This window comes from Neospora caninum, chromosome VIIa (genome assembly GCF_000208865.1).
Source record: "Neospora caninum Liverpool complete genome, chromosome VIIa".
NCBI classification, from domain to species: Eukaryota; Apicomplexa; class Conoidasida; order Eucoccidiorida; family Sarcocystidae; genus Neospora; species Neospora caninum.
Genome location: NC_018393.1, coordinates 2,025,787 through 2,043,328, shown reverse-complemented (window position 1 = coordinate 2,043,328; position 17,542 = coordinate 2,025,787). Strand labels below are relative to the sequence as shown.

At 54.1% G+C, this 17,542-nt stretch overlaps 2 protein-coding genes across 2 annotated transcripts; one reads left to right on the top strand and one right to left on the bottom strand.

The window, feature by feature from the left end:
- Window positions 1–926: 926 nt before the first annotated feature.
- NCLIV_021560 (hypothetical protein) lies at window positions 927–8,706 on the bottom strand (the record flags this gene model as incomplete). Its single annotated transcript, XM_003882351.1, has 14 exons — window positions 927–962; window positions 1,103–1,222; window positions 1,331–1,498; window positions 1,603–1,671; window positions 2,040–2,204; window positions 2,601–2,774; window positions 2,976–3,129; window positions 3,544–3,636; window positions 4,125–4,247; window positions 4,816–4,908; window positions 5,397–5,558; window positions 6,722–7,076; window positions 7,931–8,008; window positions 8,460–8,706. The coding sequence occupies 14 exons, from the start codon at window positions 8,704–8,706 to the stop codon at window positions 927–929; spliced, it is 2,037 nt and encodes a 678-aa protein (XP_003882400.1).
- Window positions 8,707–14,150: 5,444 nt separating this feature from the next.
- NCLIV_021550 (hypothetical protein) lies at window positions 14,151–16,027 on the top strand (the record flags this gene model as incomplete). The annotated part of the gene is made up of 2 exons (XM_003882350.1): window positions 14,151–14,890; window positions 15,457–16,027. 2 exons carry the CDS (start codon window positions 14,151–14,153, stop codon window positions 16,025–16,027), a joined length of 1,311 nt encoding a protein of 436 aa, XP_003882399.1.
- Between the last annotated feature and the right edge of the window lie 1,515 nt (window positions 16,028–17,542).

Below are 17,542 nucleotides of genomic sequence, written 5' to 3'. Positions count from 1 at the left end.
CGCCCTGAAGAGATGGCCATCAGAAGGCGAACCCGTATGAGAGGTGGGACCGATTCGTCTTCGAGGTTATGGCTGCACGGCTTAATACGCCAGCCTGCTTCAGCACGACCAACCCCCGTCTCTGGGCCTATCGAACCGGAAACTGGCAGCATTCTACTCAGAGAGCTTTAGCGGTGCAAACGACGGACCATTGGGTCCTCTATGACAGAACGTGTTGCTGTCGGGTACGTATTCGTAAACGACACTCTGCAGCTTCCTATTCTGCAGAAGAGTCAAAACCGTATCGAATACACTCTCGGCATCACATACTCTCGTTACTACGAAAACAGACTAAATCAAGATGCATGTGTACTGATGAGCTATTAGGTGCGGGCCCAAACAACCGAGCAAATGAGTCCACGCTCCTGCAGAAACGAGGGACGAGTGGCGACTCCGTCGGTGCGCCATATTATCTCCTCTGATTTTGTGGTCCCCGATGCAGGTGCCTGATGGTCCAACAAATTTCGCGAAACTGTCAAGCAAATTACCATTGTCATCCGCGTTGCCAAAAATCAAAGTCACACAGAAGCGGGAGGCGTAGTATCACCATACGGGTGACACACTGGAGACCACCGTGGAAACATTCTACGAGTCTGCATTACAACGTTACTGATATTCCACGTTGCAAACTAAGGCAGTACAGTATCGCTGTCAGCTAGGTTGCCAAGAAACATGGACACACAAAAGCAGCAGCCGCATTGCCACCACACGAGTCAAACGCACTGGACACGACTGAGAAACGGTCTACGATTCAGCATTACGATGTCATTGACGCTTCAAGTTGAAAACTGAAGTCCAGTCATCAAGTATGGTTTAAACCCTGACTGGGAAGGTCTGACAGGGACAAGCGTCTCTGCCCTGGACTACGGGATGACGCCCATGCCGAATCATCCCGACTTCTTTGCCAAGATCGCCGCTCTAATCTGCCGCACATGATTGAACACAACATACACACCAAGCGAATTAATCAGTTGGCCGTAATCAACTACAAACTCCGTAGCAGCCGCACCTGTATCGGAGCCGTTTGACCGTAGCTATTGGCGGACGGCGTTGGGCACCATACCTGTCTAAAGCGCTCTACACACTCTTTTTTGGTCTTCCCGGGCACGTCAGCTGCAATTGCAGTCCATCGTTCATTCGCGGGCATCGTCGCAGGGTGCTTCGCCAGTGCTTTTTCTAGCGCCTGGAACCACAACGGACAAACAGGGAAGCAAATTGCGTTGTACGCTGTAGATTAATGAAGGGCAGCGTTTCGCCGGAGGGAGCCACGAGCCAGTGTCGGAGCACTCACCAGCTGTTGAGCAGGAGTCCAGTCTGTCGATTCAGCGGTTTCTGGTCGGTCTTTCGCAGGACTTCCCGCTGTCCTGGGGCGCGCCTCGCCTAAATCCTTTTGATCTGGATCTGCATCAATTTTTTTGAACGCGCCTTGATTGTGAACCCTGAACTGATCGAAGGCCACCTGTTGCAGGGGGTACAGGACAATACACAACGAGTCGTGTGGGCAGGGATCGACGCATAACGAGGTACCACGGCTTCGTCGCGAGATTCGAAGCATCTTCTTACCTGACTGATTTTCGACCCCATGGCCTTTAAGCTTGCGCCTTCTGACATCTCCTTGGTCTTCTCCACGACCTATAACCAGATGGGTAAAATGCAGAGTGCATCGGGTGGAACGTGTATAGCTTTTTAAAGCTGTGGACCGCCCTCTCAACAGCCGATGCTGACATATATCTGTTCATAGAGTTCACTTGAGAGAGCTGGCCGCGAGGACACTGCGTCTGCGTCGACAGATGCCCCGCATTGACACCTCGTCTTGACTGGCTGGAGCAGGAGAGTCGCCATGGAACACTGGCTCGGTGAGTGCTCCGAGCGACGCACTACAGACGGAGGGGTCGATTGTGGGAACCGCTCAACCTCGTATCTGCCTGTACAGTGTTAGGTACCATAGAGGTTCACTTGATTGGTACGAAAACCATTGGCCGTTTGCCGGGCCTTCTTACTTCTTCCTGCGTTTTTGTGCCGATCAGATCCGCGATTAGCTTCCAGCGTCTCGCAGTCCCTCCGGGGAATTTTTGCAGTCCCTTCGCAAGAAGTGACAGTTCATCAGGCGTCCAAGAACTCTGGCGAGCAAGCCGTTTGGCCTCCTCTTGGGCCTTCCTCTCCGCCTGCAAACACAGCAGTCCCATCACCCTCATTTGCGACGGGTGGATGCAGGCGCGTTGTTGCGAATCTACCCTGCTCCATAAAGGGCGTCAAAGACGCGGTACCGTCTACCGACGCGTTTTGACACGGGCCGCGAAGGCAATGACGCACGACGAATTTATCATTTGACGACCGAACGGGTCTAATCATATAGAACGTGCAAGAGAAGGTACGCGAAACGGGGGCAGCCGCCAACTCTGGGCCGCCAGCGAACGCGCAAACAGGTGTGCAAACGTATTTCGGAACCAATGAGTAAAGCAGCCCACTGAGCGTCAGATGTGCGTGTTGCGAGGCTCTGTTAAATGAGACATCAGGCAGAATCTCGCGCGTCTTTGATGGGTTCACCGGCCTTTACGTACCTGCCGTCGGGCATTCGCCTTCATTTGTTCTTCTTCCTTGATCCTGTCAGCCTCCTTCATCTCGTGAATGCGGCGTGCAAAAATGTCGCCCACCTTTTGGCATGTCTCTGGGGTTGCCTCGCCGAGGCCTTCTGGGAGCGGCGCGGGACCTCCTGACTCGTCTACCTGTGACGCCTGCAGCACCCGTGCAGATGAGGAACGTAGCACACGCTCGGCCTTTCCTGTGGTAAACCGTATACGTTTCCATCTCATAAGTTGTCTGAAGTTCCCACGCCTAGACATAACCGATGTGGAATAGCCTTAATGCAGTGCGATATTGAAATCCAGCACTTTTAGCTGTCTCAAGGTTGCTTTTGTCTCTCCGTTCACACCTACCTCGATGCATGCAACCTTGTGGATCTCGTCGCACATATCGCGAAGCTGATGGAGCTCCAGCTTTTGACAAAGATCTTGAAGCTGGAGCGAATCAAGAAATTCTGGATGCGTTTCTCGACAGAACAAATTATAGAATTGCCTCGTTCGTTGACGCCTGCAGGCATTGACAAAAAGATGAAACAAGTATTTACGGGCTCTCGTATAGGCGGGACAGTTCGGGCCGGCATCCAAACCAAATCACAGAGACACAAATGAGGTTAAAGGCTGTCTAGGTCTCCGTCTCCGCGGAGCTGCGGACGACCCAGAGGTCGACACGGACGGATACGTGTTTCCAAAAGTACATATCAAATGGAGGAATGTGACTGAGGATCGACATGTATTCTGCCCTCTTGTTCCCCGGTACCTCGTCACAGCAAACGCGAACACACAAGTGAATGCATAGTGCCTTAGGTATCTGGATGGTACTCACACGAAAAGTGCCCCGTACGTTGCCACAGAAATCAGTTTTTCCAGGAGCAGCCTCCCGCCCTGATGCCACGACCCGAAGCCGCAGGGTCTTTTGCCTTACCACTTCTTGTGGCACTCGCGCAGGCGTCGTTGCTCCTGCAACTCCCGACTCCGTGCCTCGTTCTCCCGTCTCTCGCGCTCTTCGTCTTCTTGTCTGAAGGCAGAACACCCGCCACACACGCGTGCATGCGCATGCCTGTCCTGCTTGCGCGCCACGCACCCGGTGCAACCGCGGCTTTCCGCGTTGGCTGTTGCGGCCCTGAAGCGAGCCGGAAGCGAGGCGTGTCTCCCGAAAAAATGGACGAGTCCACGCCCCCTGTCTCGCCCGCACCGTATTGGGCATGCTCGATAAAACGGTGTTGGTCGAAACCTCACGACGCAGAATTCCGACTCTCGCTCGATGCCGCGTCTCCCAGTCTCCCCTGAGGGTCTGGCGTGGCGTCGCCTGTCATGGAACAATCCGATCGCCTCCACCTGGGATGCCCCCCCCATTCGGGTCAGTTCGCTCTTCTCAGAGGGGTGAAGTCCTGAAGAAAGGTGTCGTTTCCAGGCGCGGCACGCATTCGTCGTCGCCTAGGTTGCGGCCTGCCGCATTTGCATCCAGCTGCTGCCGGTGCCCAACGCAAACTGTGCCATGCTTACTTTTTCCTCAGTTCCTCCTCTTCCTTCTGGCGTCTCTGCTCCTCCGCTGCACGCTGCCTCGCCGCCTTCTCCTCCTCTTTCTTCTTCTTTGCACTCTCCTTCTCCATCAAAATCCGAGGGTCCCTGACGCGAGAGCCCCGCAGCGAAAAGAAAACCAGACCGCTTGCGGTCGAACGCGCATTTCGAACGCGCCTACTTCCCAGGCGAGGCGGCAGCACCCTGCGCCACCCTCCTCGACGCGTGAACGCTGACAAAAAGACTGACAGTGTCGACGTCGTTCAAGCCCAGGCAGAGAACGCAGGAGGGCGCAAGAATGCCGAGCAACGGGAGCTAAGCCGTTGGGCGTGTACGGAGAAGAGACGCACATACCAGAAGGGGACTAGCGGGAGGGCTACAGACATCTACCAAGCACAGTGCAACAAGGGAGGAAAAGAGCAAAGAGAAACAGACCGTGGACGGGGCGGCGACACCGGCACTTGTAAAATGAAGGCCAGATCCGGGGAAGACAAGAAAAGGCAGACAACAACTAGAGTCTCACTCAGAACGAACTGAGACCATCTGCACAGTCGTTTTCACGTGGTCAGGAACGCAGGCCGGCAGAACCGACCAGGGCGAGACCGGAAGCAGGTGTAAACTACGGGAGGGAAGGCGACAGGAACGAGAAACAACCCCTGTCTAGAAAGTGGCTTACACCGAGTACGCCGTTTCAACAAGTTTCTGGATTCGCGAGCGTTCTGCCTTCGCGTGTTTCTTCCGAATTTTAAGGTTTTCTCTCTCCATCCACCTGAAGCAAGGGAGAGGCGCATCGACGCCGACAACGCGTACACAAGTGGCGACCTTTCACAGACGGAACATAATCGAATGCCGCCACAGCCAGAGGCCGGGACGTCTCTTATCATGCACGATTCGGAATCCGAAAAAAAACGTGGAAGCGTCCGTACGCATGCACACACGGCCAGATCCCGCTAGGAAGACACGAACGCAAACCAGCACGGGCACAGACCGCAATGTGATACTACGCACATATACACATACAGACAAATATGTATGTATATATATATATATATATATATATTCATATAGCTATTATATAGAGATGATAGACGCATACATGCATATAGACGCATGTCGACTGTATGCGTCAACACAAAGTGGAGTCAGTTGAGCCTTGTCGAGCGCGGTTTGGACGGCCCGCGTGAGGCGGGGGGCTAGCGCAGCGCGCCCTTTTTGGCTAGGGAATTGCGTTCTCGTCTGGAGCTTGGCGTGTGTTACCTTCGTTCTTCGCGGCACTCGGCCTCGTTGAGGTCGTATTCGTCGTGAACTCCGAAGTCCCTCCAGGACTGGAAATCGAACCAGAAGTCGTAGAAACTCTTGACGCGGCTCATCGGCGTCTGCGCGTCGCCCAGCGACGGCACCGGGCGCCGCACCGACCACCTGAAAAGCCAGGAAAATGGGCAAGGGGCAGCAACGTCCCAGCAGTCTCGTTCCGCACACTCGGGACACGCCATGGGCACCGAAGAACAGGATAACTGAGAAACGAGAGCGGGAGGGGCTGCCCATCCAAGACCCTACGCCTAGATTTTGCAGGGCGGAATTCCAGGCAGACGGACAGGGAGACTGCGAAGGAGATAGCGCAGGCGTCGGGATAAGCTTCAAACTCGATAGAGACGCACAAAGCAAGAACGGCGAGGCGAGACAGAAGGCAAGACCCGACGAGGAAACGAAACGCGAGAGAGGGCGAACGGAGACTTGCCTGGCATTGCTTTGGAAGACACTGCCGAAGAGGGCAAAAAAGTCTTCTGCGGTCTTCACGGCTGAGGCGGAGGGAACCGAGTCATCGAAGGGAAGCGCAGAGTCGTACTGCCGCCGAAACTCAGGATCTGAAGGACGCACAGATAACCCGGTAGGTCAGAAGGCCTGCCCTGTCTCCATGCCTAGGTATCCAGTTAGGTGTGCGTTGAACATCTGCACACGGCGAAGAATTGAAGAACAGCGGCTCACCCTGCGCCGACCCCTCCACAGAGCGGACGACGGCGACGGGGGCCCACAACGCAAAGTTCATCCGGAACACGAGAAAAACCAAATCTGGTTCGACACTTCTCGGTGTCTCTCCATCTCTCAACCTGCCTACACACACCTATACATTCCACTTGTCACCATACACACATACATACTCACACAAACATATACAGATACATAGATATATATGCAGATACAGATAAATACAGATACATGTATTCATATATATATATATATATATATATATGTATACATATATGGAGATGCAGATAGATACAGAGGATACATACATATACACGTGTGAATATATGCGTGTACAGAACTATCGATATACGTGCATATGCATAGATGCATGTGGAGCTGTAGAACTGGCGGTTGTGCCGGCTATGTGAGTCGCCGGAAGGGAGAGGGAGGCGCGCGAGGAGGCAGGAAAACGTGGAATCCCCCCGGGGACGACAGAGAGAACGCAGCTGGTCCGTTTCGCCACGAACACGGCGAAACGCACGAGGCGCTCCAGACCACACACTTATCGGACACATCCGCCGGTTGGCTCTCGTTCCCGCACGGAATCCACGCACCCCCCGCCAACTTTAGCGTCTGAGAACGGACCTGTGAGCGCCTCGTACGCCTCCTGGATTTTTAGGAAGAACGCGTGTCCTGAGTCGGCAGCCCCGTCGAGCCCCTCCCGGGCGTCTTCCCGCTTCTCGGAAACGCCGTTCGGCGCCGGCGGCTCAGTCGCAGTTTCCTCAGTTCCTGCACTGCGCCGCTTCGCCTTGTCGGGGTGGTGTTCCAGGACCAAGCGCCGGTACTGTTTCTTGATCTCGTCGCCCGTGGCGCCTTCGCTGACGCCCAAGATATCGTACAACGTCCGGTCTTCGCCCAGCAGACGCTTCAGGCGCGTGCCGCTCGCGAAGGAGCCTCCGCCGCCTGTCCCTGCGTCCACACACCGAAAGGCAGCCGAGCGCCGAGGCTGACGCCTCAAGAGTCTATTCCGAGCACACCTTGTCTTTTATCGGTGTGCTCTAAATCTATATTGACCTTATAACGTTGGTTTTTTGGTTGCAATGACCTGTATACTCCAAAAACAATCGCGCTATGCGGTGTACAGCGTCTCTCGGCCTCTTGTGTGAAACACGGAATTCTAATGTGACGATAGCGTCTTACAGAAGGTTTTTCCAGAAACGCCTCCTCAATTCAAACCTCGCAATTCTAAAAGAGGACATTCAGTCGCTTTCAGAGTCTCACACGCACAACCTCGCGAAAGGTTCACACCGACCAGCCTCGCTCCACGAAGAAGGCTTTCGTGACCCGAACGCGCCTGCCTAGTTCGGCGCAGCGTATCTGGCGAAGAACTGCTCAGCAGGCGCGCGTGCCCCGAGAGTCGCCCTCGCGTTCTCTTTGTCTCTCCGGTGTCTCTATGGCGGTCGAGCACTGGAGACTCCCTGGAGCCTTCGAACCCGCCGGGCTTCTCACTGACACTGTCTGCACAGCTGTCTCTCGCTTCGTCCCTGGCGTCGCCTAGCGCCTCTCTCCCTTTCTGTCCAAAAACAGACTGAGGGCGCCTGTCTCTCTCTTGCACTCACGGCCAACCCCTCCTTCCCAGCAGGAGCCGTGACTCCTTTCCACCGCTCTGTTTCACGCGTTTTTTGCGTTTTTCTTGCGGATTATCATTCTCTCACTCCTTCCCCGCGTTGCTTTTCCCGTGCACGACTCTTCACATGTCTACGTTCTTCATCTCCGTTTCTTCTCCGTCGCTCGGTGTGTCTCCTGCCGAGCAAAAGACGCACCTGTTGTTTTTCCCTTGCGTTTGCTCTTCCACCGTTCCTCGTCCACGGCGGAGAAGTTGTCGTCGCTCTCGTCCCCACCTGGAGACAAAACAGGAACAACGCGTCCGCGGGTTCGCGTGCACACATTCGCACACAGGCAGCAATCGTTCTAGGTAGCAGCATCTGTAAAGCTATCTGTCAATACACATCTATATACATATGGATAGACAGGTACACATAGATAAGGAGAGAGATAGATCCTGATGTTGATGGATATACAGATCGATACACAGGTAGATACAGACAGCTAGATGGATAAATAGCAATAGATGGAGCGATAGATAGGTATAAAGAAACTGACGGAAATAGACGGATACAGACAGCAAAGTTTGTAGAGGTAGCGATAATGACTCTAGGAAATAACGAGAGAGTTTGAGAGTGCGCGTGTGGAATTCGCAGCTGGAAGGCTTGCTCCACGTGCGACGGCCAGGTTTGGGAGAGGGCGTGCTGTTTATGAGCCTGAGAGAAGATCGAAAAAGAGCCGCCTTACGTTTCCCCTTTTTATCTGTTCCCCGTCCTGGGGACGAGGCATCCGAGTCATTTTTTGAGGAAGCGAGCTCAAACCGTTCAAGAAATGCACGGCCTGCCGCCTGCAGCCGGCGTTGGGCAGTGCAGAGAGAACAAACGACTACAGGACCACACGAGCTCGGATCTCCATCAGACGGGACGAAGTCGCACAGGCGAGGCAGAAAGAAGGAAGGGGGAAAGGGAGGAGAGGAAGAAGCAAGCGCCGCCATCTCGGAGGCCAGCGAACGAACTGGATAGCAACGAAGAAGGGGAAACGAAGAAGGGGACACGAAGAAGGGGAAACGCAGACGGCCAAGAAACGACGACCGAAAAAGAGAAAGAGAAGGAGGACAAGATGCAGGGGACGGACGAAGGAGACGCAAAAGCCGAATGAGAAAAAAGGAAACGACGACGAAGGACGAGACGAAGAACAAAGAGAAGAGAGAGCTAGAGATCTGCTTTCTCTAGGGGTCATGCAGTTTCGACGAGAGCAAAGGATGCGGCCGGTCAGCGGAGACAGGGCCGAGGATGACGCCTTTTTCGCAAAAATTTGAGAAAGCGCGGTAAAGGCCAGGCAAGGAATTGCTTGCGGTGTTCACCATCCCGCTTGCGTTCAAAAGAGAGGCTCTTTTTTAATCTTCTTTTCTCCCCTCAAGGTCTTACAGATTCGCGCCGCCCCCCTCGCGGAGCCCGAATAAAGACGCATGCCGATGAAAGAAAGGAGACACGCAGACTTCTGCTGGCCGTCTCAAGAGAAGGAGGGGAAAAAGAGAGGCTGAAGGATTTCCTCCTTCAAGAAAATGAGAAATTCAAACAGGTTCACCTCTATCCAGTCTTTTTTTCGATAAAAATTGACATGCGCATGCAGAGAAAAACCGCAGATGGGAAAAATCCGCTGTCTCCCGCTCCCCCTCCTTGGTGTTTCGCTTCCGCTGGCAGCTTCTGGTTAGCTTCTTCGACCTCCACTCCGTACTCGCTCTTCCTTCTTCTTTCATTCTATCTTCCCACTTGTGCATGTCTCCCTCTTGTTCTTTTCTTCATCTTTTCGTTCTCCTCTCCCCTCTGCGTCTCCTGTTTCCTCCCTTCGCCGTCTTCGTCTCTTTCCCTTGTTCTCCGAACAGTGATTTCCTTTCAGAGAGAACAACTGATGGCGAAGAATGCAGGCGCATCTCCAACAGAAAGAGCGGTCAATGCCGAGCTTCTTTCAGCCGCAATGAGAAAGAACTCCTTGCGCATCTCGAATCCTACGGAGATGCCGACACCTGACCCGACCCCGGTCCTCAGGATTCAGTCTAACGTCCTGTTATACTAGGTAGATCACATGACTTCTGACGCTTTGAAACCACACTCAGAGCGAGTTCAACTAATAGAGCAGGGGTCGCCACAGTCTCTAATCTACCCAGGCATGTTGTTCTTTCGAGTCCCTTCTGCATGCAGTTTCACGAACCTCCGTACCTTTTATTTACCCGCGCACTGAACTTGCTTTCGACGCAGGTTTTCCTGGCCGACAGTGAAAATCAAAATCGAAGACCAATCAGCCCGGGGTATCCAACTGCCCATATACCACATACTCCGCCTTTCCTGCGTGTGACCGCGCGGGGAAATGACCGCCGCCTCTTCACTCGGAAAGGACACGAGGAAAATTAACTCGAAAAGGGTAATGATATAAGCACACAGCTGAGGCAGAAGGTGTATTTCAACAAAGATGGGGCCAGAAGCGTTCGGTCACCTATGTGCGAGTCTTCGATTGAGGGAAGGAAACGGGGATAGGGCATCCCTCTCTAACAAGGGTATGAGCTGTAAACACAGGACTAAATAACTTAGACTGACCAGTCAAGGAGGTACAAACCGTACAAGGAAGAATTTCTTTCCGTCTGTGCATCTGCGTTGAACCCGAGTATGTATTATAGACGCGAACTTCCCGACTCAGCGTTGACGTATTAAACCAGATTAAACACGCCTGGGATCTTACCAGCAGCATGCATGGTAAGATTGAGCGTGGACTATCGAATGGAAGCAGAATCGGGCCAAAAGGTCGATTAAACGAACAAGCACCAAAGTAGGCAGGTGTCTACGGATCCTGAATGATGTTTTCAATCGACTAAAGGAGCTATGCGACGGTTGCCTGTATGCTATTCAAGCCTCTATCTTTTCAGAAAATCGCTGGAAAACCTCGCGCCTGGTTCGTCTCACAAAGGTCTGACCTTGGTCTCGACTAATTTTCCTCAGCGTCCGAATTTACATCGGATAGCGAAAGTATGCAAAAACGGTTAGATGCGTTTTATTCCAACACCCCACCAGAATCTCGGCCGGTCGCCATGCTGGTTCGGGGCATTGACTCCGGACATCTGAGACAAACGAAACGCGAAACAAACGAGGCAAATGTAAGGATCGTTTATATATATATATATATATTCACATACGTAAATTTATACGTGTATATATACATATATATCTATACGTATATATATATATATATATCGAGCACAGAGAGCTGACAGGCTTGAGAAGTTACTCAATAGAACAAAGCCGAAAGCAGGAAAAGAAAGAAATGACGATGAAGCGCGGGAGCGGGCGAGAGAAGATGAGCACTCTGGCGCACACACCGCAAGGAGAGGCTGTTGTCTCGACGCCACTCGGAACGCCTCGTGAGAGTGGAAAAGGAACAAAGGCATTCCCATACAAGTAAAAGGGAAGAAGATGACGCGAATCGCACCGCGAGAACTTGGTTTTCACTAAACATGCCCAGGATGGAGAGTAGAGTGAGATCACCAGTCGATTTGCCTGATGCTGGTCTGTACAGAATAAACGTACTGGATTCGGAAAAAGCCCTGGAACGTGGTTAGTAACTGGATGGGAAGGCATTTGACCCGCCAACTCGGCGACTTACACTCGAAAAGCTTGGTCTTTGTGTTTCGCAACAAACTCAAGATGCTTGGACGCGGGAACACACACACATTGGCGCAGTTTGCTGGTGAGGCTGTTTTCCTCGCGCTCGCCGCAGGCTTTAGGAGAAGCCGAGAAAGCTCTCGCCGCCGGGAAAGAGAGATTGGAGGCTAGACAGGGGAAGGACCGTGAGGGACACATGTTAAGCGTCGGGTCCTTTGTGAGAGAAAATATCCCTTTTGCGCGCTGTCTGGCCTTTCTTGTGCCGACGTTGTTTCTCGAGTTCTTTCGCCAAACCGCAGGAGCATCTCCGTTGTCGTCTGTCGCCACAAGGCAGAACTGAAGAAGCGGCGTAGGCGAATCTCTATGTGGAACTGCGTAACGTGTGCATCTATCTTCGCCTCCCTCATCACCTTCAGAATATACAGGCGCGTTGAGCCCCTTCACACGCCCTCTTCGTTTCTCTTTCTTCTTTGATGGTTTCTCCTGGGAGTCGATCCTTCGCCGGAAGTCGCCCCCGGATGCCCCGGTCTCGGCTGCCGAGGCAGAACGAGAGAAAGGCAGAAGGAGCAACAGTGACGCGGAGCAAACAGAGAGAGAAGGGAGAGGGTAGAAAGAGAGAGGGGAGAAAGGGAGAGGGGAGAAAGGGAGAGGGTAGAAAGAGAGAGGGGAGAAAGGGAGAGGGGAGAAAGGGAGAGGGGAGAAAGGGAGAGGGGAGAAAGGGAGAGGGGAGAAAGGGAGAGGGGAGAAAGGGAGAGGGGAGAAGAGCCGTGGGATAGAAGTGAGAAGATGAGGGCTGAGGGGGTTTAGAGTTATGGTTGGACGGATGTCCAGGTCGACGCGAAGGAACGAGGAATCTCGAGCTTCTTATCTCCCCGCCGCATTTGCACGTTTCCCGTCTGCTCCAGAGCCTCTCAAAAGGAAGAGCTCCGAAAGGTTCTGGTCCATTCGCTTTGACGCTGAAAAGCAAAACCTTCTCTGTGTGAGCAATCTCCCGGGCTCGTCTGTGCGGCCGCGGAATCCGCCGGAAACAGCCGAGGACGGACAGGAGACACTCGCAAAAGGGACACTCTCTAGCGCTTTGGGGGCTATGGCCTCTCCGTCCTCTTTGATCTACTAAAGAAAACTTTCACGCAAAAACTAGCTCTTCTTTGTCGTCCTTTCCCCGAGGAAAACCCCAAAAAGGACCGGTCCCCCGCTGTCGCCTGATCTCCCGTTCTCGGTTCTTTTCTCCTCTTTTCCTCCTCATTTTCTCGCCTTCTTCTCTTCTCTTGCGCGATTTTCTTTTCTCATTCTCACTCCTTCTTCGCCCTTCAGGAGATGTCTATAGCCGCGGGGCGAGTCACTCGTCCGCTTCCTGCGTCTCCAAACACGGGGCGACAGCGCACTCTCTTTCCTCGCGTTCATCCGACTGCGATTTTGAGCGCTGCCCGCCGACCTTTGTCTTTCCCTTCTCTCTAACTTCCCGCGTTTGCTCTCTCGTTTTCCTTTTCCCGCCGACTTCTTGCGATTTTTCTAGGGGTACGCTCGGCGTTTGCACAGCGGAGACGCTCGTGTGGGTCACCGCGTCCAGCGTTTTAAGTTCCTGCAACGCGTTCGCGTTTTTATGGCTGGGTTCAAGGCGGACTCGACTGTGGAGAGGCCTGCTTTTCTGAAGCACATATAGATCGTCATCCGCCCCTCTTTTTCTCCCACCTTTGCCGGCTTTCGCGCGCGTCCTATCTTTTTTTCAAGGGAGAGGACGGCCACCGGAACGACCTTTCCGCGCGAGGGGAAGTTCTCGAGAAACCAGCTAGCCCTCGAAAACCCTGAGAAGCTCCCGCGCTTCTCACGGTTTTCTGAAAAACAAACGGAAGAGAACATGCTCGACAACTGCCTTTCAGTCCCTCGCGCCAAATCGGGCCAGAAAATGAATGGGTTTAGGGTTTTCTAACACTTTAGAGATTCGTGGTGAAAGGCGACGCCGTGCTGGGCCACATGCTGCGCGGAGCCTACCTTGTCTACACATTGCAATAGATCCGTCGAAAACGGAAAAAGAAGGAAAGGCGAAAGGGAAGGAAAACGAAAGAGACAGGGAACGGCGACACAGAAACACTCCTTTTTGGAGACACAGTGCGACTACGACATCGCGTGCGCGTTTCGTCCGCTAGTTGTCCCTTCTCCCGTTCGTCTGCAGCTGGCCGAGTCCTTCCTTCACTCTAGCGTCGGTTCTTCTGGATCTCTAGCCGTCCGCTGGAGGAAGCGGACTTCACCTTCTAGCCTATAGAACTGCCGAACTTTGGGATATTCGCTCTTTTCACGGAATGTTTCCTTTCTCTGCTTCCGGAACCTGTGCGAGTCCGGTGTCTAGTCTGAGGCGTGTGCTTTTCCTCCTGTTTTGTACTCCGTGTCCTCTTTTCCCTTTTCGCCCCTTTCTGTCGTGCATTTCTCGTCGTTGATGCCACCTTGGCTTTCTTCTGGCCAACTCGCCCCATTTACTGGCCGTCACTGTGCTCGGAGCCCGGTCGTGTGTCGGCCTTCGCGCGCCTCCGAACGTCTCTCAGAGGCCCTCCGTCCTTGCTCTCTCCGCTTTTTTCGTCCGCGTTCCTTTTGCTGTGCTCTACCTTTTCACCGACGCCTCGCTGCCTTCCCTCGTTCCTCGTCTCCTGCGCGCACCCCCTACCTGCGGTCGTGTGTGTGTCTCCTTCCATCCTTACATTCCTTCTTCTTCTTCTCACCCTGGTCTTTCCTCACCCTCCCCGTTCCTCACCCTCCCAGTTCCTCACCCCTCCCGTTCCTTTCTTTTGCAATGACGGCCCCCGCTTCACTTGCAAGCGCCGCGCCTTCTGAAAAGGTCGACGCTGCGTCTGTCTCTCTTCTGCCTCGAGCTTCAGGCGAGGGCGAAAGCCGTCCGACCGAAGAGAGGAAAGAGCCGACGGCGAGCGGAGAAACCGTCAATGGAGAACTGAAGCCTTCAGAACAGGCCGGGGAGGTTGCGAGCCCACGCCACGGCCCACCGCCCCGTCTCTCGTGTGCGGCGCCTCGTCTCTCGGCCTTGCCTTCGCACCTTTTCTCGTCTGAGCAGAGGGCGAAGGTCGAAGCGCTCCGGCGCCTGATCGACAGCCTCTCGATCGAGGCGGCGAGCGCAGCTTCGTTGACCTCGCAGGACGGCGTGGGCGAGAGCCCAGCGCCTGGAGAGGAGACGCCGGCGCGTGCATCTTCTTCCTCCTGGTTCTCCTGGAGCTCGCCCCTGTCCTTCGGGTCGGCGGACAAGAGCGAGGCGGCAGGCGCGAAAGAGAAGGTGCCGGAAGTGACTGGACTCCAGTGGGACGAGCTTCTGTGGCTAGACGATCTCCTCCTCTCGCGATACTTGCGGAGCTACGGATGGGAAGTCGAGGAAGCACACAAGCAGCTGCTTAGGACGCTCGCCTGGAGAAGAGAGCGGAAGCCGCACTGCATTGCTCCCGACGACGTCATTGAGATCGCCCGGAAGGGCAGTATCTACCGCCGAGGCTTCGACTCCACAGGACGGGCTATGATCTACTTCAAGTAAGAAAAGAACCCCCGGAGAGAGAGACGGAGGAAAGCAGAGAAAACGTGGGGGCTTCCGGGCGATGCCGACGGCGGGAGGGAGAGCTCTGTGAAGGAAAGGCATATCTTCGGAGCGGTGCGCCCTTCAGGCGGTTTTGGGGGCTTCTTTCTGGTCTCTACGGCATTGTGTCTCTCGCGTTTGGGGGTGAGAAACTGCTTTCTCAGCTTTCGTCGGCGTCTGTTCTCGCCCCGTTCCTCTCTTCTCTGTTTCCCTTCTCTGTCTCTCTTTTTCTCGTGGAACTTCCTGCCACCGCCTCCTCTCTCTCTTCCCTTTTTCTCGGTTCCGGATTCCTGTTCGACAAGTCTCGTTCCTCTCTGTACAGGGTGCACCTTCCTCGTTTTCCGCGTTTCGTTCGCGGCGATCAGAGAGCCTGCCTGCCTTCCTTTCGCGTCTTTTTGCGCCCCCTTCGCTTCCCCCCGTGCTCTTTATACGATTTTATTTTTTGAGGGAGAAACGTAGTTGTCTTTTAACAGAAAAGATTTAGATTCTGTCAACCCTAAAAACCTTTTCCGCTCTTCTGCAGGCCCGGCCGGGACCCAGGCACGTCGTCGGCCTCGTCTCAGCAGCACATTCTGTACACCGTGGAACGTGCACTGCAGAGCGTCGATCGCATGCAGGGGCATGACCAGCTGGTGTTTTTGATTGATTTCAACGGATGGGGGATCTCGCAGATTCCAAACACCGACGTCTCGACGGAGATTGTCTCGATCCTGAATGACCACTACACAGACGTCCTCGCCGAGGCATACATTGTCGACGCGCCTAGCTACTTCGACGCCATCTGGCGCCTGGTCTCGCTCATGGTGCACCCCGACACGGCAAAGAAGGTTCTCTTCCTCAGCACGAAGAATCCGGAACACGTGGCGACGCTCCGAAACAAAATCCCGCCGATCTTCCTCGAGACTTGCGTCGGCGGCGACTGCGAGCTCGACTACGAGCACAACGCGTACTGGGAAGAAGAAAGGAGACAGTTCGATGTGGTCACTCGGGCCCGTCAGAAGGCCCTCGAGAGACTCCAGGCGGACGAGACGCTTCAGAAGAGAGTGAAGAAGTCGGAATCGGAACTCCCCGAGAACGCAAAGCGCGAAGCGTGACGCGGATCGAGACAAGGGAGAGACATCCGTGTCGAGGGGGAATTGCAAATCCAGAGCTGGGGTATGCATGAAGCGAGGGGCGCCGGTGTAATTTGATTTCGGCGTGTCCACATGTGCGCCGGTACAGAGCGACGCCCGTTCAGAAGTACCATTGCTTGTGCGCGTTTCTCTGTTTTGTCAGGCGTTTGCGAGGGGGGGGGGGGCGGTGGGGAGGTTTGTGCAGGTGATGGGAGATGTGGATGAGATCCTCAGAAGCACACGGTTCTGACGAGGGCGCGAATGGCGTCCAGTTTCATCGTTCTTCACTTTTGTGAGCGGCACCAGAAGGAACCCGGTGGCGCTGGCAGACACGGTTGACATTTCACCAGAGGGGAGACGCAGGGGGAAGGGAAAGATTCCGTATCTCGCGTACCGCCCGACTTCCGTGGGTTTGAAGCAGACACCCGTATACGCCCATGTGCGGCCGAAATCTTTTGCAAGATCTCTGCGACGGAGAGTCTGAGGCCGTACAGAGGTTTACGCATTTTCGAGTGCTGCGTGTGCGGAGCGGAACAAGGCAACTTTCCCAAGGGGGTGGCGAACAGAGTGGTCGAAGGCCGCGAGGCCAGCGTTTGGGTGTTCCTGTGCGTTTTTGATTTGTCGATTTCCGTTTTTTTTTCTCGAGATCGAAAAAGCGTTCCAGCTGGATGGTCTGAAAACAGCCTCCTTACAACCGAATGTGCCTACCCTTTCCCCCCGTCCGGTGCGTTCTCGTGCCTGGACTCTCGCCTCTTCCCGGCCCTCACCCGGTTCTCTCCATCGTGTTTTTCTGCCTTTTCTGCTTTCTCGCTTTTCTTCTGCGCTCCTTCTCTAGACTTGCCTTCGTATTTGTCTCCTCGGCAAAAAGATCCTCGCGGAGGCAGCACAAACTTAGCGCGCGGAGGGAAGTTAGGAAGGTTGCTCCGGGGGCACCGGAGGGCCTTTTCCCTCCCCGCGCGTGCAGCTACCCGCATGCGCCACTTTCAAACTGCACAGCCCATCTCAGTCTCAGCGTGGTCTGCTCGGTTTTCAGTCATCGATTTGCAAGATTCTGCTTCTGCTCACTTTTCCCCTCCCTGCCAGCAGGACGGTGGAAGTCAGGCTCTGCACCATGTGATTTTTCCCGCTATACACATGTATACTTGCAAGCATACGTATATATATATATATATATATATATATGACTGGGCTTTGTACACCTACACAATGGTATTTATATGTACATAGGTATTCGCTTATAGTTTGATATGTTTAGCGATTGAATGAATGGTGAGCTGCAGCACGAGCTGTCATGTGGCAGTTGGGGTCAGCAAGGGAGAAACACCTCATCGCCCCTGCCAAGCGCCCCCACGCCAAGAAAGAAAACCAGATTCTTGCCTTCTCGGCGAAAACTGTTCGTACTTGGAAGGCGGGAAGCAGAGAGCACTGGTTTCTCTGAGTTGATATCCGGCCGGAATCGAACGATGTTGCAGGGAGACAAAAAAAGAACCAGCAAGG